The following is a 22,099-nucleotide window of genomic DNA, read 5'->3' on the forward strand; positions in this document are numbered from 1 at the left end:
ACACACCCCAGTGTAGAGGACAGCTACATGCCAACACTCTGGTCCTGTACATGCAGATGCACATTTGTGTATTGGCTAAATCAGGTAGACAGTCAACATACAAAGAAAAACCATCAATGACATGTAGGATACCATGGAAGACTAGTCCAAGGTATTCTTGGGCTAATTTCTATGGTGGTAGAGTTGCTATGACAAAGTGAAATTGTGTTTACTTTGGGACATATTCTTTGCAGTGCAGATGAACATCTATCTATCTACCCTAGAGTGGACCATACCTCTATAAGCATTAAAAAGTGTCGCCACAAACAAGGTCATGGAACTATAGTGTAAAATGAGAGGGTTTTCATAGGGGAAAAGATGGCATTTAAATTGTGACCTCTGAAATTTTTTTTTTTCAATTTTTTTTTTTTTTCAATAAATGAGCTACACTCTTTGAGGATATGAGTTTTGCATTTTGTGTCAAGTAACACTGTGTTACATAGTGCAGAACAAACTGTAGCACACAATAGTCTTTCTCCTACAGGAGTTTCAAATGTTTATTTGTTTTTTTCATAACAGATCATTTTCAGGTGTGTAAGAGGGAGATTAGTGTCATGATTTTGCTTCATGTTCTGAAATGTAAGTGGTTATGATGTTTATCTATAGCACACATGTCTTCATAGGCTGCATGTAGTCTTATTGTAAGTAATGTATCTGTACTGTACCATTACCAATGAATGAAACTAATATGCAGAGTTATATGTGTAATTGATTGCCGGGTTTTCTTTCACTGGCAATGATTTTTAGGTGCTTGTAAGTTTGAGATATTTTGATTTAAATTTGAATATCAGCCTTTAACAAGCATATTCTACAACTTATTTTTTTTTTATTTGAGTCTCTATGATGTTATTTGCTTTATGCACTCAGGTTCAGCTCTGTTTCTTTGTTTGAGAGCTGTGTGAATAACGGGTTTATCTTCAGTGTTTTACATTCGTGAAGAATTTTAAGGGGATGCCAGTAGGGTCGTTCACATCGACATCACTTATCACAGTCATGTGGTGGAATGATTCAGCCCAGTATCTCGAGATGTTCCTCTTTACTAGGCCGTAGCATGCTATGCTGTTTATTGATATTCGGCTTTTACCTACAAGTGTGACCCTAATTAAGTCGGGCAAAACCAGCCACATTCCACAGTGCAATTGTTGCACATGAAAGCTGTTCTGATACAGTGAGGATTACTAGGTGTTTTCTTTTTCTTTTCTTTTTTCTTTTTTTGGAGGGTGGGGGATGGAGTGGGATGTCCCTATACATTGACCACTACTGTGGATGTTGTGAAATTTGTGCTAATTGGTGAAGGAAACATTCCGGCTAGTAAAGGGCATTAAGTTTTTGTGTGGGTAGTGTTTGCATCTTGTTAGTTAGGTAGAGTTTTTGGTAGCTTCTCTGGTTAGTTTGTTTGTAGGTGTGTCTAGTTATAGATATTTTAACTGAAATTCAAATGCATGCATTAATAGTCCTCCCATGTTTGAGAACATGGGAACCTGAAATTTTTACTTTGCACAAGAGTCTGCAGAAAATGATGGCATTTGCATTTAAAAATGATATACATTCAATGGTATGTTGCCCTGTGTATCATCTGTATTTCTATTTATCTTTATGTGCATTTGGTACTTTAACTTATGGACAGAACTCTTGTGTTTATGTATGTGTGTATACATGTATAAAATATTTGTCCTTGAATTTGTGCCATACCATGGGCTGTTGTTACAACTGACTTCTGTCTGTGAGAGGTGGACAGAGTAATAATATGGTCAAGTGTATCATGCCAAATTTGATGAAATACCAAAGAATGCTGTGGGCTATTATTCTGAAAATAAATAGGATGAGCTGGTTGTTTTTCAAACTGTTTAGCTACTTTGTTTCAAAATGCCAACAATATATGGAGGAGGACAGTGAAGAAAGAGGTGGCACTGAGGCTTTTCAGATTCACAAATATCCTCTCATTTATCCGTCTGTTGGTATTCTTTTCAGGAAATTAGCTCCTGAAGTTGAATTGTAAAGTTTTAGTCCAAAAACCATCAAATTCATTACCATTGCTGTTGTCCATATATCACATAGCTTGTATCATATTATACTGGTTTCTTCATGTCATTTAGCTGCATTTGAATGGTGCCATCTAAATATCTAATTTATCCTTGTCATGCAAATAATGGCATTCTGTCTTAATTGAAACGACCAAGCATTCCTTCCCCTGCTTTTCCAGTACAATGTGTTGTCATTTTGTCATGTATGGTGCACAACACTCCTGGCATTTCTACATTGAGAAGATTGTGCTTACAAAGAGGGAATTAATATTCAATGATATGCTAATGGTAAATAGTTCTAGCACTTTATGTACATGTTAAAAGTCTGGTGGATACTTACACACTGTTCAACATTTGTGTATCTTTTTGCTGCTTCTTCACTTTATCTGGAATGATAAACATTACATTTTTTTTGCATTTGCTGACATGTAGATTATTGTTGCATAATCTAAGCTACAGGTAGTTAGCCATGTGAATTAAAAAGTAAGACTACTAAGAACTGTGCAATGAAATTGTGATACTGCTTGTAAGATGGAAACTTGGTGTAGATATATTTCATAATTCATAGCATTGTCTATATATGCAGTGTCTGGAACATTTTGCAATAACTACATGCTGTAAGAGAACAAAGTGGAGATGATCTACTTCCTTTGTTGCCATGGTGATCCTTAAAATTTTGACAGCCCAGTATAATCAGGATTAGTATTTTAATTCGTAGCAATAGCATTTTTTTTTGTGTGCGTGTGTTCTATTTCTTTGTACATGTGAAAGAAGGTTCTCACGCATTAGAAATTCTGATATGATATTTACTAGAAAATCATGTCACAAATTTATTACAACGAAACAATAATTTTGCTCTGTATCATGCTTTTTGTTGGGAACCAATCAGCAATTCACTTATCAAGAAATATTTTTATGTGTGTGCTTCTCTAGTGTAGTTTTGTTTTTATTGTTCCAAATTTTGATATGTTATCTCATTCTTTCATATGGCTTCTCTAGTCTAGTTTTGTTTTTATTGTTCCAAATTTTGATATGTTATCTCATTCTTTCATATGGCTGTAGCTGCTGGTTGTAAATATCTGTTGATAGATATCTAAGTTTTACTTTGCAAATCTGTGCATAGCATGCATTTTATGTATGCATCATTGAGCAGAATGAGGGGAAGTTTGTTTCTGTGTTGTGGAAACTGATGTAAGTTACTACCTCACAAAGGTGTGTTTGCATGGAAAGGGATGATATATTGAAATAATGACATAAGCTGAAGATGGGAAAGAAATGGCTTCTGTAGTATATCAGATAATTGTGTTCCGCTGTTTTTACCGCATGAATTGTTTTTGATGGGTAATAATCATGCTTTTTGATGGACCAATGTGTGAATTACTTAAGAAACTAAGTAATATTCATAATTCAACCATACAAAGACACCACCTATACCTTTATCACTTCACAGAGTTAAAGTGCTGTTTGCTTGTAATTTGTTGATGCCATGCATTGAGATCATGTGTAGTATTTACGCAAGAGAAATCAATTGCATGGGGAATATATATTTATATTTTTATGTAAGAACAGGAAAAAAGTAGTAAGGTAACAAGGCCTTATCAAAGAAATTTCAAACAACATTTTGTTAAATGTTCAAAAAGTTATGACAGTTTTAGAAATGTCTCATCATCAGACAGATTGTCTTACTGACACTTCAAATGATACATTGTTGTTGAATACATAGATATGACACACCTTTTTGTCGTACTTACCCTATGGGCTTTGTTCACAAAATACCAAAACGTGATCTCTGATAGATGTTTGATAATTTGACTCTTCCTGTTTAGCACATTGTATAAAAACATTACATAAACAAATTGCATTGAAAGTCTTTTGAAGGAAGTTGGTCATAAGATAAATAGGAAAAATAAATCATTGTTTACACTTGAAATTAAAGAAACACTGTGTTCTTAAATGACACAAGTGATTTGTACAAAACTGTGTGTGACAAGAGCTAAGAATGTGGAAAATAATTGTGGATGATCAAATTTTTAGGGAACAATGTTATGAAAGATGTTGAATCTTGTCAAGGCAGTGTGACCAAAAATTTTGTTTTAAGCCTAAAGTGTCATCTGTGTGATAAATTAGATACATGTATTATTTTTTTCCACTTACCGGTAAGTGTTTTCATATTTGCACTATGTGCTATTTTGACCATTTGAAGGCAGATCACTCTACATCTGCATGTCTTCCTGGTGAAATCATGTCAGTCAAAATACTGAGTTCATATTACTATCCTGAAGAGTCGTCATTGGTTGCCTGTACAGGAGCGTATTCGGTTTAAGATACTTCCTTTGGTTTATCACGTTATTGAGGGAACAGCTCCTGATTACAATGTTTGTTTGTTTCGTCAATACCAACCTTCATGAACTCTTCGATCCTCAACTTCAGGTCTCTTACATATTCCGTTTTCTAGGAAATCTTGGGGGGAACGAGCTTTCGCTCACGCTGGACCAACACTGTGGAATTCACTTCCTCATGAGCTGAAAGACTCAAGCTCCATAACATCTTTTAGGAGTAATTTAAAATCCTATTTGTTTAGCAGTGCATTTTGAAGACCAGTGCCTTTTGAAGTCAGACTTTCATGTCTTTTTTTTTCTTCTGCTTCTTCATCTTCTATTACGGTGATGTACTTGTGTCTTCAGTCTTTTTGCTTTGATGTAAAGCGCCTTGAGCATTTAATCAAAGTGGAGAATGGTGTATAGAAATTGTATGTATGTATTATTATTATTATTATTTTATCATGGTATTGTTAATCTGCAAGATCAGTATGCGTACTGGAGTATTGTAATACCTGAAAGAGATAACATTTTATAGTTTTGCAATTAAATTTTGATAATAAAAAAATGGTATAAGTAACCAGTGTCTGCTCTGTGGTATTCTCTGGTGGTACATGAGATTCAGCGAGTGTCTGTATTTAACTGAACATTAGTGTTATGTCCAGACAATGTAGACCCATATACATATATCCCGTTTTCAGTCTACAACTGGGCGCAATGTGTGTGAAGTTGATGGCAATTGTATCACAAGTTCCACAGGCTGTACAATATAGTCCCATGTATGCATGATTTTGTGAGTAGCTGTTGATGCTGTGCAGCTTCTACTGTATATGTGTGAGATGATGTTGATTTGTAAGCATTGTGTAGATAATGATCCGAGTCTACTCTAAGACGAATATGTCAGTCATTTTGAATGTGAAGTACAATGATTGACTTTCACTACGGGTGTTGTTATGATCATGACAAAGCAAAAGATAGCAGGAAGTGACATGAACAGCTTTTCTTGTGTGTGTGTGTGTGTGTGCGTGTGTGTGTGTGTGTGTGTGTGTGCGTGTGTGTGTGTGTGTGTGTGTGTGTGTGTGCGTGTGTGTGTGTGTGTGTGTGTGTGTGTGGACGTGTGTGTGTGTGTGTGAAATTTCATTCTCATGAATCTGGAAGTTAGCCTACATATTGTATTAAAATAACTATTTAATCTTCACTGCACATGAAGAGTTTGCCTGCAAAATGAGTTAACTCCTTTCTTGTCAGATATTTACAAGTAAAAAAACCTTTCGATCCCACTTTGCTCATCCAACCCATCAGTTTTCATTCCTCATTCTCTGTTATCTTATCAGGAGCTAGTGTACCAGGTAATCAAAATGTTGCCTGTATGAAGAGATAAGGAGCTTATACTAGTAGATTATGAAGTCCGGCTAGAGTGGAAGCACTCCTCCCATTTGTTTTTTTGTTTTTGTTTGTTTTGTTTTGTTTTGTTTTGTATTTTTGCACCATACATTGGAATACCAATTACCACTTTGTTTGGGCCCCTTCACCTCCCCCCCCCCCCCCCTTCACGGAAGTGGCACTAGAAAAAAAAAAAAAAAAAACAATACTAGTAGATTGAAACCTTGAAGTGTGAGTGGCTTTTGTTTTTTGCTTGTCAGCAGCTGAAGAAACCCGGAAGTGCCATCAGAAGCTACACTGAAGGCCTTTTTTATGCTTGTCAGCTGATAAAACCGGGAAGTGTGCCCCGCCCTACTTATAAGAAATTTTGCATGATAAGTTTTTCGTCTTTATAAAGACGTCAGAACATTAACACGGAAGGACAACCCCCCCCCCCCAAAAAAAAAAAAAAAAAAAAACCAAACAAACAAACAAACAGCATCACAGGTTCAAAGCCTTCCAAGGCTCTGCACAAGTTTAACATACTGCGCCCTCTTCTGTCTGTTCGAGAAAGAGAAAAATGGATTGTCTGCTTCTTCGACGCTTCCTGTTATTTTCCACGTTATTAATGATTCAGTTTTGTCATGCACTATCAGACAAAAATATCTTCCGTGTGTCACTCGACCAAGATGTAGCTACTTTGCATCAGTTTTGGAAGAGCACTGGATTTTGGTGCGTATACGGGCAATATTATTCTGATTTGTTGTGTGACTATGTAACGGCACGTCAAGCAAGTTTTGAAATAACAGTCCCATCTATTTGTATTGATGTTACGTATGCGGCGAGCAGGGTAGACTGCGAGTAAAAACTTAAAAGTCAACATTCAATTGTAAATTTTAACTTGTAGATCTAAGCCTGTACCTGTAAAGGTCTCTGTTTCGTTTTAGGTCTTTTTTCGTGTTTTTTTTTTCTTTACATTTCAAGTAAGCGTCTACATTTAAAAGCTTTGAGCTATGAGTATTTTGGTATGATGTTAAAACACAAGCAGTGGTGACAAGGTCAAGGAAGGTTACTGTAAGAGTGGACATTTTCGCGGTGTTGAAATTTTCGCACGTTTCGCGCAACCAGAAGCTAGCGCGAAAATAAAAGCACACAAATATTTTTGTGTGCCATATGTTCTAGTAGCTGATGTCTTGATTCCGCGGAATTAAAAACACGCAAAACTCTTCTTACCTGGCCAAGCGCGAAAAATTAGTCGCGCGAAAATATCCACTTTTACAGAAATCAGATCAGAGGCAAAGTAGCTACGTAATGCTACATAGATAGGCTCCGCCTGTGTTGAAGGCCCCACTTAGTTATGAATTTAGTTGAAATCTATATCAAGTTCTATCTGTGATGTTCTCAGTAAGTTTTGATGCAGAGGAAATAAGCATAAAATTTTACCTTGGCTGGGCATCTGACATCTGTAAAGAAGGGTTCTTTTTTTTTTAAAGCCATCTACGCATTGTTTTTAACATAATTTCAGTCCACCAGCTCCCCATCAAGATGACTACAAGTACTTCTTGAGTGAAGATGAGAAACAGAACTTGGCCTTCATTGGATCTGTCCCAAGAAATGGCATCGAGCAAGTCCGAATTCACTGGCTACTTGATCTTGTCAAAGTTGAGTGAGTATCTATCAATTCAGAATATATTTCACAAGACAAATTTTAGGTAAGGCTGACCATTGTACAGCTAAGATATTTTGTAAAGATAGATTCCGATTCTTTATTATACCACAGATGTGTTATGGTATCGGCTCAAGTTTAAAACAAGGCAGAATAATTTTTGATGCTTAAATCCACTTCTAAACAATCCTTAAAGAGACAGATTGAATACCTATGGTGGACATCCTTGTCTCCAACTACATCTACATGAATGTTGCAATGAAGTAGTGATCTCTTGTGAACTTTCAATGTGAGCAGTAACTAATAAGAACAATTGTTGCAATATTTTTGCTGTATTTACAGAGCTACCAAGTCTCACGCATTCTGTGTGAGACTCAAGCATTTAGGGGCCGTCTCACGATCTCACGCATGGCACCCATTTTTCTCACGCTTCAGACGAAGTCTGCAACTTGGGCCTATAATAATGAGCATAGCTCAAAATATTAAAGTGATAGTTGCAATTGAAGGTATATTTTCCTTTTGTCTTTCAAAATAAGTAAAAATAGTATTAAGTATGCACCTGATCGCACCATTAAGATCTAAAAATTGAAAAAAGCTCCCTACCGGGGAGGCCGCAGGGGTGAAAACCCCTCCCACACCCTCGCTCGCGCGCACATTCGCCAGCCGAGATGCCGAGTCATGAAAATCTCACTCATAAAATTTGTTTGAACTTGACATCCCTGTATTTACTTTGGTCCTTTTATTTGATTACAATTTCTAATAGGCAATGCGTAGCTATTAATGACCAAATAGCTCTCACAAAATTTGACCCTAGTTGCTTCTCCAAACTCTCTGAAATAGGTCTGTCAGTGGGTCAAAGGTCAATTATAACTTTACTCTGCTGGATGAGATGGTGGCGCTATTGCATTCCAATAATCTTCGGCCTGGCTTTGAGCTGATGGGAAACCCATCGGACTGGTACACTGACTTTGAGAATTCCACACAGGTGTATGCTTGGCGGGATTTGGTGCAGAGTTTGGCCCTGAGGTACATAGGTAAGAGACTGCTCTTTCACACAAACTGTCTTGGAAGCTTAGAATGTGAGGAGAATTTTTATTCTGTGTATGTCTTTCATTTAATCAGTTTACCTCTTAGTTACCTACTTTGATTTTTTTTTCTTGTTCTGTTAATGTATCAATGTCAATAATCTTAATAGAAGTGAGTTCTTTAAGCGCTGCCCATTGTAATCCTGATTCTGATTTGTGTTCCTAAACTTACATTGTTCTGTTTTATTCTTTTTGTCAGTACTACATATTATGAAACAAATATGAACAAAAAAAAAAATTCTGTTAATGCACAAATTGACAATTACGTGAATCAGCAATGAGTGAATGAGATATCTTTGTTAATCAAAACATTCTCTGCGACAAGTAAACCAACAGTGGCCAGGAGGAACTCTCAAGGCATATCTGCTCCCGTATTCAAGGCATTATGAAAGATGTAACCGATACTGACATATCACATGATATCTTTTTATTCATGTCAAAAGGTAGCTATGTCCGAGGAGAATCCAGCTGAGATGTATTAAACTTGTTTAACACCACCAGCCTGTCATGTTGTTGCCACATAACATTTTCATGTTGTCTTAGGAATTCAAAGAATTAACATTGTAAATCAAACTTTGCCACCCATCCAGGCTTTGACAGCCATAAAATTGTGTGCATTCACAAGACAGAAACATGAATCACAAAATATGTTCTCACCTTGCTTTTCTTCTCCAATCAGATTTATATGGCCTTGATTATGTCAGCAGTTGGAACTTTGAATCATGGAATGAACCTGATCATCAGGACTTTGATACACTGAACTTCACAGCACAAGGTAGTCATCCCCACCCCTCTGATAATCTGAAACTCCCACTTTTTTTTTAATAAAATGAACAGGGCCATGCATACAATTTACAGTTTTGTGAAATGCTATGTATAAGTCTCCATACAGGTATGATCAGCATGTTTTGAAGGGGCAGTTTCCCAGAAATATATACAAATTTGGCAACTGAAGAAAAATTATGTGAAACGCTGTGAAATTTGGAGGGAAAATCGGACAATCCATTAAAGTTTGGCTAATTTTATTTGCTGTCTTTGCTCAATTGGAGCTCTATACAGCAATTTGTGAAGTCACAATAGTAAATGATATGAATAAATATTGAAGGAATTTACCAGTCTAATTTCTTCTTTTAAAAATACACATTCCCTAGACTTGTTACAGAAATGTCCTCAGGTAAACATGCATTTTGGAAGAGCTAGTTCAAGTTCAATTTTGATATTTGTGAGTTTCAACTTTATGCTTCCTTCTACTTCTCTGCCAGGTTTTCTGAATTATTATGATGCCTGCTCTGAGGGTCTCCTTGCGGCTCACCCCAGCCTGAAGCTTGGGGGTCCAGCAGACAGCATGAGGGAACCTGAGCCAAGGCACCCAAGAAAAAGCTGGTCCCTTTTGGACCACTGTGCCAATGGGATCAACTACTTCACAAAGGAAAAGGGAGTTAGGCTAGACTACATTTCACTGCATCTCAAGGTTAGTTTTTAACAGTCTTTTTCTTTCATGAAACAAGTATGTTATATCACTTCTCTCATTTGCATTTCTGTTTTGGTACTTTTCTGCTTTGGGCTGTTACATATATGCTACTCAAGTATGTGCTATTTTTGTTATTTCTTTTCCTTAACCCAAAGATTTTTTCCTTTTCCATGACATTATCTATGTTTTATAGTTGCAACTGTTAATGAAGCATTGTGGGAATATGTTTGTCCTCAGGTTGTTGTTTTTATGTTTCCCTTCTGTTTGTATGGTTTACTTTACAGCAATACTCTTAATCAATTGCTCAATTTACTCCATCCTTAGTAGATGTCAAATGAGATAGAATACATTGAATTTAATTCTACCATTTCCACGTCATTATGTTTTTGTTTTGTTTTTTGTTTGCTTGTTTGCTTGGCTTTCATATGCAGTTACTTCCAGATGTTGTTGTGTGATTTTTCTTGGTGGGGTTCCCTTTCCAAGTATTTCGTTTTTGAATGTTCATTAGTTAGGCTCATTTTTTTTTTTAATAGTCAAATGATGTGAAAGTGATATGTGTGGTATTCTCTTACTGTCATTTCAGGGAGGTGGGCATTCATCTACTATTATTACTGATGAAATAGCAAAGATTACTGAGGTTCTGGAGAAGTACCCACAGTACTCGAAAACTCCATTCTACAATGAGTGAGTAATAGCCTGCTCTTAACACTTCTGCCTTCATTGTTATGTAGATTGATGATAGCACACATAGAACGTATAAGCTCTCCCTTCAAAGCTCATGTAGATGTCTAGAAAAGTCATGTCAGAAGATTGCAAATGACATTAGAATACCATGTTACAATATTTCAGACTCAATTGGAGCATAACCTAGTTGTTCAGTTGAGCCTGTCAGTGCCATTGGCAGGCTATGTGTACGCAATGTTTCAGACTTTCTGCCGTGTGGTCCTAAAAAGGTTACCCTTTATTTGCCCAGGGTGAGCTTCACATGCCAAGCTTTTTCATCAACATTCTGTAGTTCATCAAAAATTGACCTAATCATAAATTACCAAACCCACTGGGGTGTAGCAATGTGCCTCTGTCTAGAGATAAGGCCATGGTTACTCATGATATCTTTATTTATTGACAGTTACTTTCCAGACATCTGTGGCAGTCACCAAAGAAAGCACTCCAGTGTTTGTGCAAATTGGTGAATAAAGCATTTTAGGGTCGATTCAGTGTCTGTAAAATAAAGTCATTTAATCCTTGGCACGCATGGATGTGTTTGCTTTTTGCATTCATGTTTTTTTATTTTTGTATTAAGGGATGGATCTTTATAGAAGATATTATATCTCAAGCAAAAATATTATGATATGCTTTGCTTTTGATCCTTTCTCAGTGAGGGAGATCCTCTGGTAGGGTGGAGCAAGCCGGAGTGGTGGAGAGCTGATACCACGTATGCTGCTGTTGTCGCCAAGGTACGTTCATGTTCTCTTCCAGTAGACCAGTGATAACCTTTCTGTCAAATTGCAGAGCTTCTCTGCTTTAAATCAACAGCCTTTTGTCTTACTTTTTCTCTTCTTTTTTTTTTTGAACGTATCCCTTTAAAAAGACAGAGAGGTTGCCTTCACACCATGCCAAAGATATTCAAAACCTTGGCCATGTCCATTGTGTCATTCAATTAAGTTGCTTTGTTGTTAGATTTTCTTTATTTTTCTGAACAAGAAAATGTTCATTTTGTTATGATGGAGGATGTATGGGATTACGGTATCCAAACAATATGATTTGAGCAGATTTATCAAGAATGTGGGTCCCCCCCCCCCCATATAAAAAGAAGATGTCATGACTGTGGTAATATTTGGTGGCTGTGATGAAGACCAATTCTAATTAAATGGGATAGGGGCTTGGCCAAGATGCAATTTGCTCTTCCATTGCGATGCCACATTACTCACACGTTTGAACAGTCTTAGCAGTGGTATTATCTGTTTGGTCTTGCTTTAGCATTCTTTTGAAATGTCTCTGGCTATTTACATCTCCAGTTCAAAACAAATTGTTCTCAGTGAAAGAAAAACCATCAGCAGGGGTTGGATGTCTTCATTCATCTCATCATTTCCATCTAACCTTTAACCCCAGGTCATAGTTCAGCACCAGGACCAACTAATCAGGCAGCATCCAAACTTCCTGTTCACTCTTCTCAGCAACGACAATGGTTTCCTCAATTTCTACCCCAGTTACTTCAATCAGCGTACCCTGGTGGCCCGCTTCCAGATGAATAAGACCATGCCCCCTAGCGTCCAGACGGTCAAGAAGCCAGTGCTTAGTGTGATGGGGCTACTCTCTCTGCTTGGGGAGAGGCAGGTTCTGGTGACTAATGTCACAAGCGGCCGGCAAGGTAAGTTTTTATCAGAGCTCCCTCAATTGTACATATTATGCGAACTTATATTTTTATAGGAGAAACACACTCATACAAATCTTGAAAGTGCTAATCGGCTCAAACTGCACTGAGTATTCCCCATCCTCTACAAGAAAAGAACAAAAAACACAAGACACACAATTTTAATGTTCTCCTTTTTCTCTCTATCCCTCCCTCATTTTCTGTGTATCTATATCTTCCTCTCTCTCTTCCACTCTATCTCTCTCATTGTTTTATAGTCTTGCAAGATAAGATACTTCCTATGTAGGAATTTCAGAATGAACAAATATCAAAACTATACAATGAGAGAGAAACAAATTGGTTTTGAATTATGTGATGGCACGCACACTACTACATTCAATCCAACAGTACCAGAAACTTTCTGTTCACTTTGTCTTCAGTGTTGTGTAGCGGAAGATGACTTACAGGGATGGTGCCGGTATCACATACTAGAAATCACTCATGATCACTTTGTTTTTTAATCACTTAGATTAATAAAACCCCTCATGCATTTCATTTCATCAAAGGGTTCACTTCTCTTTGAAGTTATCAGTCAAATATGATACCATATCTTGGTAATATCATCTTACTGTTCATTCCAGGGTTTTTTCCCGTAGCGTTGAGGACAGACTAATTTTACTACAACACGCATTTCCCATAGACACCTGCCCGAGTATACTCAGGACTCGTCCTCAACGGGTTAATACACATACTTTTCAAAGAACTGCCATTTGATTGACAATATATTACTGTCAGTCTATTGTAAATTTCATCTTGAATTTGAGTGTGATGTAGTGTATTTGAAATAGAAGATATTGACTGGAATGTTTATTTTCCCAGGAAGAACCTTGAACTTTCAGCATGCTTTCATTTGGGGAAGACATGTTGCATTTAATAGCTTTACCCCAATTTCTTGCCTTTTTCCCCCATTTCAAGCCAATGCAGTATGGAGCGATTTAGGAGTCCTGGCCTCTCTTCATACTCCGTCACAGATGTCAAATTCAGACAGGTAGGAATGATATATCAATTGACCTTCAGATAACTGATCATAATACATAATGTTTATAGAAGGAATAATTCAAGTTTATAAGATCTATACATTGTAGTGACTCCAGGCTGAACTCCTGCAGAGCTTACATGAAACTAAGTGAAGAGTACACAAGCCTAATGCCATTACATTGCCCACAATTTTCATTCAGTGAATAGATTTAAAGCAAACTTTTTTAAGGGCAGATGCCAACCCAAGTTTTCCCTTGCATCGCTGTGGATCCCAAACAGATCTTTCCAGTTTCTATTTAATTTGCAGCATTTTCATATCTTTGTGTTTGCCTGGAAATACATGTTTCTGTGACAGCATTCATAATATAATGACAGCAATATGGTTTGGTTAAAAGTTGGTGAATTCACAAATTTTATCATAATGTCACAAACAGCAAGGATATTATAGCACTAAACAAATTCAGTGAGTCAACATGATGTGTAACATGCCTTGGAGCTCTAGGATATCTGAATCTAGAATTAACTTGGGGAATGCCAAGTTCTCAGTGATATTTCATGATGCTCGTGAAACTTTTGCAAATCTCTGTTTTCTTCTGAGCTGATACAAGATATATATTTAGATTGGTGTAAATGTTTATCCTCTTGGCAATGAAATGACATACTTCCTTCTCCCTGCATTACTATATACCATTATAATGACATTCAACAGAAATCACTCAGAATTATGTATTTGTTAGTTTGTGTATGTGTGTGTGTATATTCAGTTTGTATGTTCTTCTCATTCCGTAGCTGGCAAGCAGCAATCCTGATATTCAACAGCGCAGACACTACTAATGTGACAGGCAGGGACAGTGTCCAGCTTCAAATCACTGGGATTAAGTCGCCTATTTTCTCCAATACTATAGGTAAGCCAATGAGGCATGTACCCAGTGCTTTCTTTGAGTTATCATGGACAGTCAGATTTTGTTTGTTGTTCATTTTGCAATGGAACAAAAGAAAAGCACAGAAAATTTGGAAAGAGCAAGTGTAGTGTATCTTCAAAGTAGCCATTCATAAAGTTTCTGATATACTGCAGTGTTCCATACACTTCTGCAGACTGCAACTTTTCCACTTTTGCTCTTATTTTGGTTCATGGTGTTATGCAATGGAAAAGAACTGTTTTCAGAGGTAGACAACAATTCAACATATTTGGTCATTGTACTTTATTTGCTGCCATGCCAAAGGGAAAGTTTAGACTCAAACTGCCCTCGGACAGGCAACTGTAAACACTGAAGGTTCTACCTTGCCTAACTGTACAACAAGTACTTTTTGAGTGATATTTCAGTTATTGTCCCGATTTGAGTTAATAGAGTGTGTAATGCTATGATCGAATGCTTCTTGAATTTGTCATCATCAAGTCCTAGTCGGAGCTGTTACCTTGGAAAACATTAATGAGGTTCTATTTTCACAATAGGCCTTAATAATTCCATCTGATATGACACTTTAATCTGTAGGCCATTTGGAACCAATAAATAATGACTAAACAATTGAATAAAGCATGCATAATAGAAGATTGAGCAAAATATGAAGTCGCTAAACAATCATTCCTTGTTGAACTTCACCCACCTCCTCCTCCCCCCATACACTGTGCAGACAGTACTGGCGACATTGTTTACACTGAGTACATCCTAAACAATACGCATGGCAATCCAGCAGGAGTCTGGACACAATTTAAATCTCCAGTCTACCCAACTCAAGATCAGTTCAAGAAGATCAGGCAAAACCAGGTTTGTATCTTTGTGATACCTTCATTCATGATGTATTTGTAGTCCTCATAAGTCAATTACACAAAAGCCTTCGGCATTGAAAGACTGGTAATTATCATTAAAAAAAAATCTTCCTCTAACTTTTAGAGGTGCTGAACATTATTTTTGTGGCCTGTTTGCAGATTTAAAGATCATGTATTAGTTTGTGTTAAAGAAAGCAATTCAGTTTAATAACTGACCTTGCCAAAGCATTCCATAGTTTCTTACTGATGTGTGAAATGTGATTGCTTTTTGAATTTACAGAATAGCATGTATCCCCTCACTAATGATTTGTTCAAAATTTATGCAGGAGCTGACTTGAAATCCAGAGATATTTTATCGCATGCAGGCATTATTACTCAATTTGATATTGAGCAGTGTCAACTTAGCGCTGTTTCACAACATGACTCTTCTGTTTTGTAGTGCATTCAATAACAATAATGCCTTTTGAGAATGTCGGAAGAGATATATGGTAAACAAGTGAGCTGTCGTCATTGTCCCTAATATTAACCTATGGTGAATCTTTTCTCCATCAAAATTAGACCATCATCAGTGGGAAACCTACGACTATTTCCAAGCCGTTTCTTTTATATAGTTTAATACTAATGTAAGCCTAGCTGCTGTCGTAATAGAGTTTTGATGTGTCTGTGCAACACAGGAACCAGTTCGCATCAGTGGTCCAAAGTCGGTCACAGGACCAAGTTTGACCCTTGACCTGTCGATTAGCAAGCCGGGAGTCACCTTGCTACACATCTGTGCAAAGCCAGACAAAGTACCAGAAAAGGTGATAACGATATGATCTTTTCCATAGGCATTATTTCTCGACTATGAGTGATGTTAGAATTTCATCGAGCAGTTGGTATTATTTATTCGGAGTTGAAATAGCTCACTGGTAAACAGATAATTGCTTCAACATTATTTTGACAGTTACTATTCAGAGATTCTTCCTGTTCATTGTATGCTGATTATGCGTATGTGGGTAATAACGAAAATTCAACGTATTTTCATTTTTCTGGCGTAATGCAAGCACTTGACTTTCCTCTTTGTAGACAACAGGGGGAATGATATTAACCTTAACATATGTTAGCAATAAGTCAAGGGAATGTGTACATTTCACAAGAAATTAAATTTTGTGGAATTCTCTATTGCTATATTTTCTTTATATTGTTTTCCATATACGATGTCTGAATGAAACTTCAAAAATTTATAACGTTTGAACGGATTGTCCGATTTTCTCTGATGTGTTCTACTATTATTGCAGCATTCACTCAATCCACATGCATATTTGGGTTTCATAGCCTTCTAATAGGATGTTGACATCTTCATTCTGCATTTTATCTACCTAAGCAGGCGAAAGCAGAAATGTCACACACTTGAGAAATTGATATCTGGAGTTGACTGCAAATTCACTATCTTTTGTCATAGGTGACGAGTTTGCGTCTGCATCGCTACACAGCATCTGATGTCCTTGTCATCTGGGATGATAGCGCCATCTCCTGTCGATGCATTCTGACCTATCAGGTGGAACACGCCATCCAAGGTTCACAGGGGCCGTATCAACAGATAAACGACATCGACCTCATATTCACCACATTTGTGTATTCACCAGATGAACAGAAGAATACAGGTATGTGTGTATTGAGCATTCTTCCAAAAATTAGATTTTAAAGTTATTTTTACCTGGTACTTCTACTTTGATTGTCCATGTTGTGTTGTTACTGTTGTGTCTTTGATGAGCGTAATGTTTTCCCAATGTATATAGTAAATGTAAATATGCATGTATGGCTACATTTACAGATTTTTCCTCAAAGGCAAATGGTCAAAGTATTTCATTATTACCAAAAGAAGTGCTGAAAGTGTGACATTTGTTACAATAAACTTGTCAAAACTTGTCTAGGTGGTAAGACTTGTGAGATGTTCAGAATTTAGGGAAGATAGTATCTTGCCCTTAGGTTAAAATAATGATAATGCAGTAATTGCTAATCATTACATATTGTCTTTGCTATTTTTTAATTGGTGTAATTGTCTAAACCCATTACTTGAACTTTAAAGAAACACTGATGCATATCATGTATTACATTGATATATTGTGGCTTCGAAGTGTAGTACCGTATATGCCTTACATTTCTTTAGTGTAATATTTCCTGAACTGGGACTTGGAAGACAATTTTGCGAGTGGTCGCCGTTGCGATTAAGAACCACTAGGACAAAGAAATTGTTTATTATCCCTCTTCAAGAGAAAAAAATAGTAATTTCCCACATTGGTGGTAGTGTACAGCCCATTTGTGTTCTGAGTGGCAGTAATTTTGCCAGTTGTTAATTCCCTGAATATCATTTGACTTGCAACATTCCTAAAATCAAAATGCTGCAAAATTGACTTCAAAAACAGTATTGAAGCATTGGAAATGTGTGTGGTCATTAGCATCATTATTACTGTATTATTCTTTGGACAGGAACAGGCAAAGGATCAGCTTTGGATGGATGGTATAGAGTGAGAGCTGTGGACTACTGGAATCAACCGGGGCCGTACTCGACACCAGTCCAGCTTTAGAATGCATCAGCCTTTTTATCGAAGCAAATGAAATCTACAGGTTAACTGACAAATATGAATGTATGAATGTATCGTCTAAACTTGTGTCTTTTTACACTTGCAACAGTAAATGCTTTCATACTGCAATTGAAATTCTAATGATGCTACTGCAGTGTGCTACAGAATGAGAGTACCACCATGGTTCTTCCATGGTTACAATTGCAAATTTACATAAAACGGCACAATTTACCATTTAACCTTGGTGTCGTAGTCCCATCTTGGCCCTAACATGGTTATCTTTATTCCTCCATTGCAAGGTATCTGATCGTAATACATGTACCTTCTTGATGAGGGATTAAGTAGGTAAAACTATCATATCTAAGGACATAAACATCAATTGGGGTTTGGGACTATGAATCTGGGCAATCTTCTTCAAGAGTTTGGAGTCTCATCCATTGTACTACCATGTTCTCACATATAAAAGTTGAAATTGTACCTTCCGAACTTCGTTCAGTCTCTGCCTGAAAATCAGTGTCATTGAAATGGTTTTACAGTCAACCTTGGAAAAAAAAAAAAAACTTGCCTAAGTTGAATCTATTTGGACTAAAGAAATAGCTTTGACTTAGAGACAATTCGACTTATGAGGGATTAGAATATGATATAAAGAGAAGAGGACTTAAAAAGACCCTTGACTTAGGCGATCATTCGACTTATGTGAGGTCGACTTAAGCAAGGTTGACTGTACATAACTTATTGAGGGACAATTACCTCAGTTAATGTTTATTCATAACTTTTCACAATGATTTTGTAGCAAGATCATAGTTTCAGATATGATGCAATTTGAGTTCAGGGAAAATATTATTATTTTGTACAGTACATGCTAACTCATCACTTGAAATCACAAGGGTATGAACACTATGCAAAGTCTTTGAAGTTGGCACCCTTCCTCTTATGCAACAACAAAAGTCATGGAAATATGCTACCACATGTATGACAAATGGGATTGAGAAATTATATTATAGGATGATTTTAGATCGCTGTATTTTTGTGTTACTGTTTACATGTGTATAGTCAACTTTCTGCTGTCACTGCAAATTTGTGGGGCCAGTAAATGTGCACTGTTTGACAGTAAAATGTTATTGAAACAATGTTCTATTCTTGCCCAAGACAAATTCACTTAGGCCTACTTAAATCTGCTCACCTATTTTGGAATGGCAAAAGAGAGAATGATTAGCTATTGTGGCGTACCTAGATACCCTGGTAACTCAGAAGGCATACAAGTAGCCAACTACATTGATGTTTATTTGTACTCACTTATCCAACACACTTTGTATGTTTAAAGAACTGCATTACCTCAATCTATGCATCTCACTTTGGACAGTTTAAAATATGTGCAATACAATATTTTCTCTGTGTATCCCACAGGATTAGTTGACAAACCTCTATCCAGTGTCTCAATGAAACAGCAAAAAGAAGCAAATGGAAAAAAAAAAATCTTGCAGTACTGTCAATGTCTTCTTAACACCTTTTTATGTTAATTCGTATGATGATGTTGTCCATCACATTTCTAACAGACCAGACAATATTTTTGTAATCATTGGGAAGTGGGATGTTGGAGCATAATTGAGGCTGTACTATAGTGAGAAATATATGCAATTTACTGAATATTTGTATATCTTTATTTTATATTACTGTACCATTAAAAAATCTAATATGATGAATCTCTGCAGATCTCCTCTGTGGCCTTTTGATTTTTATACTTACAAATGTTGGTATAAAGGTGTGCCAAAAAGCAATTTGAAGTGGTAAATGAATGTACTGTATTATTTTAAATGAATGTTTTGAGGTTTTTTTTTTTTTTTTTTTTTTTTTTTTACATGTGTATCACTGTGATCATATACAATAACACATCGTAACCCAAACGGAAATGCATTCATTGTACATGGTTTGCAACCAAGAAACAGCTGAATATTTAACCTGGAGTTGGTATTGAATCTACATGTGTGTATGCAGCAGTTCTTAATTGTAGTGTTGCTATTAAAGTACCGTTAGGTAAACTATCTGTACATATAAAATACTCATTAGAAAATTACATGAGACCATATTTCAACTTTTTTTTTTTTTTCCTGAATCAAATTCCATAAAAAGAAAGCAAACACACAAAGTAACTGCCCAATGAGTTGCAGTGATTGCAGCTGGTGTGGAAACAACCATCCAGCTGTGTATGGTTGCCATGGTACATGGAAGTAATAAAACTTAATACAAAACTTCAAACAAAAACATGTTTTCAATATCACACATGATTATGATTCAAACTGTCAATGATTACTTTTTTGTAACATTGAGGTCAGAATTTAATGAATAATCCATTCATCTTCATAAGTTGTTGAGATCGATCTCAGTTGTCACATTTTGTTTTGAGTGAGATATCTTACTAAAGTTCTATATACTTTAGTGAAGTGATGATACATCAGTTCAAAAGCTGCAACAAGAGGCCATCAGATTTGATTTACGATAGAATGTTTACAATAGAATATTCTGTGTGTCGTACAGTACACTCCCGTTACAACGAACACGGTTATAACGAAATTTCGTTATAACGAAGTAAATCTTCTGGTCCCAAAATTATCACCATTAAAGCCTATGGTACAAAATTCGCTTATAACGAACACGGTTATAGCGAAATTTCTGTTATAACAAAGTCTTTTCTGAGCGCCACAGACAAAGAAAAACAAAAGAAATGTGCTCCATTATAACGAAATGCAAATTGCTTTCGAAAATACGTAGCGAAACAAGCATATATAGCGTCTCTGCATGGGTGAACGCTTCACACCACTGTGTGTTCGCTCCTTGTGTCACGCACAGTTTCTGAGGGGAACTTGCATTTATTATTGTAATATACAGTTATCCCATCACATTTCACATAGCTTTCCAGTGTATGATGAGTATTCAGCAAACAGAATATGATATATATACTAAGTACGTGGTTTACTTGTTTTTGTTATATATTGTATTTGTTCGGTTATAACGAAATTTCGTTATAACGAAAGAAAACTGCCGGTCCCGAGCATTTCGTTATAACGGGAGTGCATTGTAATGACATGATAAAAGGGAAATTAGGCATTTTCCTGCTTTTAGGTCTTTCTTAATAGTCAGCTAGACCTTGATGGCAATCAGCCTTGGGCAAGAAAACTTTAGATATTATTATCTGATTTATTAGAGGTGAGGTTTATAAAAACATTTCTTCTAAGTGCTCTCTTGTCAAGTTGGTCGCTTTCAACTTGACAAACTGCATATCATAGTTATGTAATAGGGAAATCGATTGCAAGCTTTTTGATCAGACTCTCTTCAAAATTTAGGGAACAAATTCTTGTTGCTTTAGCAACATGAGATATGAGGTTACTTCAGGTGGACATGAACCAATTTGCGAGTTTAGCCATCGTCCTCCTTCATATCATTATAAAACAGTTGTATGTACAGTACATATTTTAGAAAACTTGACAAACATATAGGCCCTCAGATAGGCTATCTATCATGCGCTGCCCACATCATGAAATTGCATGTATGACTTTATATCTCATATGTTTCGAGAACAAAATATCTTTTTGATTAGAAAGGAATTGTCCATCACATTCTACATGTAGCATACGTATAGCAGAGCTCCAAACATACATGAATGGATGAAAAAAAAAAAATTAGAAACATGTACTGTGCTGAAAATTTGAATAACCAATTTTCATTCAATAGGCCTACCATTTTTGTCCCCGCCGAACGAGTTCGAGCAGGGGACTATGAAACGGGCTCCGTACGTGTGTGTGTCCGTGTGTCCGTCCGTCCGTCCGTGTGTCCGTCCGTGTGTCAGTCCGTGTGTCCGTCCGTGTGTCCGTCCGTGTGTGCGTCCGTGTGTGATCAAAATGTTCAAAATGCTACTCCTTCACCATTTCTAACCCGATTTTGATTCTGTTTGCTTTATATGATAGCACTACATGGGAGCTTTGAAACTTCTAGACAGAATTTCAGTTGTGACCTTTGACCTTGACCTTTGACCTATATTGTACATTTTGCTTCAAAATGCTACTCCTTCACCATTTCTAACCCGATTTTGATTCCGTTTGCTTTATATGATGGCACTAGGTGAGGGCTTCAAAACTTCTACACAGAATTTTGACCTTTGACTTCTTTGACCTTTGACCTTGATTTTTGACCTATATTGTACATTGCCTACAAAATGCTACTCCTTCGCCATTTCTAACCCGATTTCGATTCCGTTTGCTTTATGTGATGGCACTAGGTGAGGGCTTCAAAACTTCTACACAGAATTTTGACCTTTGACTTCTTTGACCTTTGACCTTGATTTTTGACCTATATTGTACATTTTGCTACAAAATGCTACTCCTTCGCCATTTGTAACCCGATTTCAATTCCGTTTGCT

General features: G+C 36.6%; 1 protein-coding gene across 1 annotated transcript; it reads left to right on the forward strand.

Annotated features, from left to right (window-relative positions):
• Positions 1-6,419: 6,419 nt before the first annotated feature.
• Positions 6,420-18,286, forward strand: LOC139715552 (alpha-L-iduronidase-like). Its single transcript, XM_071627115.1, is given in 14 exon segments — positions 6,420-6,475; positions 7,269-7,409; positions 8,250-8,443; positions 9,174-9,269; positions 9,757-9,965; positions 10,549-10,649; positions 11,341-11,419; positions 12,075-12,337; positions 13,307-13,363; positions 14,143-14,258; positions 14,986-15,119; positions 15,796-15,921; positions 16,563-16,770; positions 17,603-18,286. Coding segments are annotated over 12 exon segments (1,620 nt in total). The 5' UTR covers positions 6,420-6,475; positions 7,269-7,409; positions 8,250-8,298; the 3' UTR covers positions 17,689-18,286.
• The last annotated feature ends 3,813 nt before the right edge of the window (positions 18,287-22,099 follow it).

The sequence above is a fragment of the Diadema antillarum genome, unplaced genomic scaffold (assembly GCF_040938485.1).
Source record: "Diadema antillarum isolate AM-2024a unplaced genomic scaffold, OU_Dant_1.0 scf00000050, whole genome shotgun sequence".
Taxonomy (NCBI): domain Eukaryota; kingdom Metazoa; phylum Echinodermata; class Echinoidea; order Diadematoida; family Diadematidae; genus Diadema; species Diadema antillarum.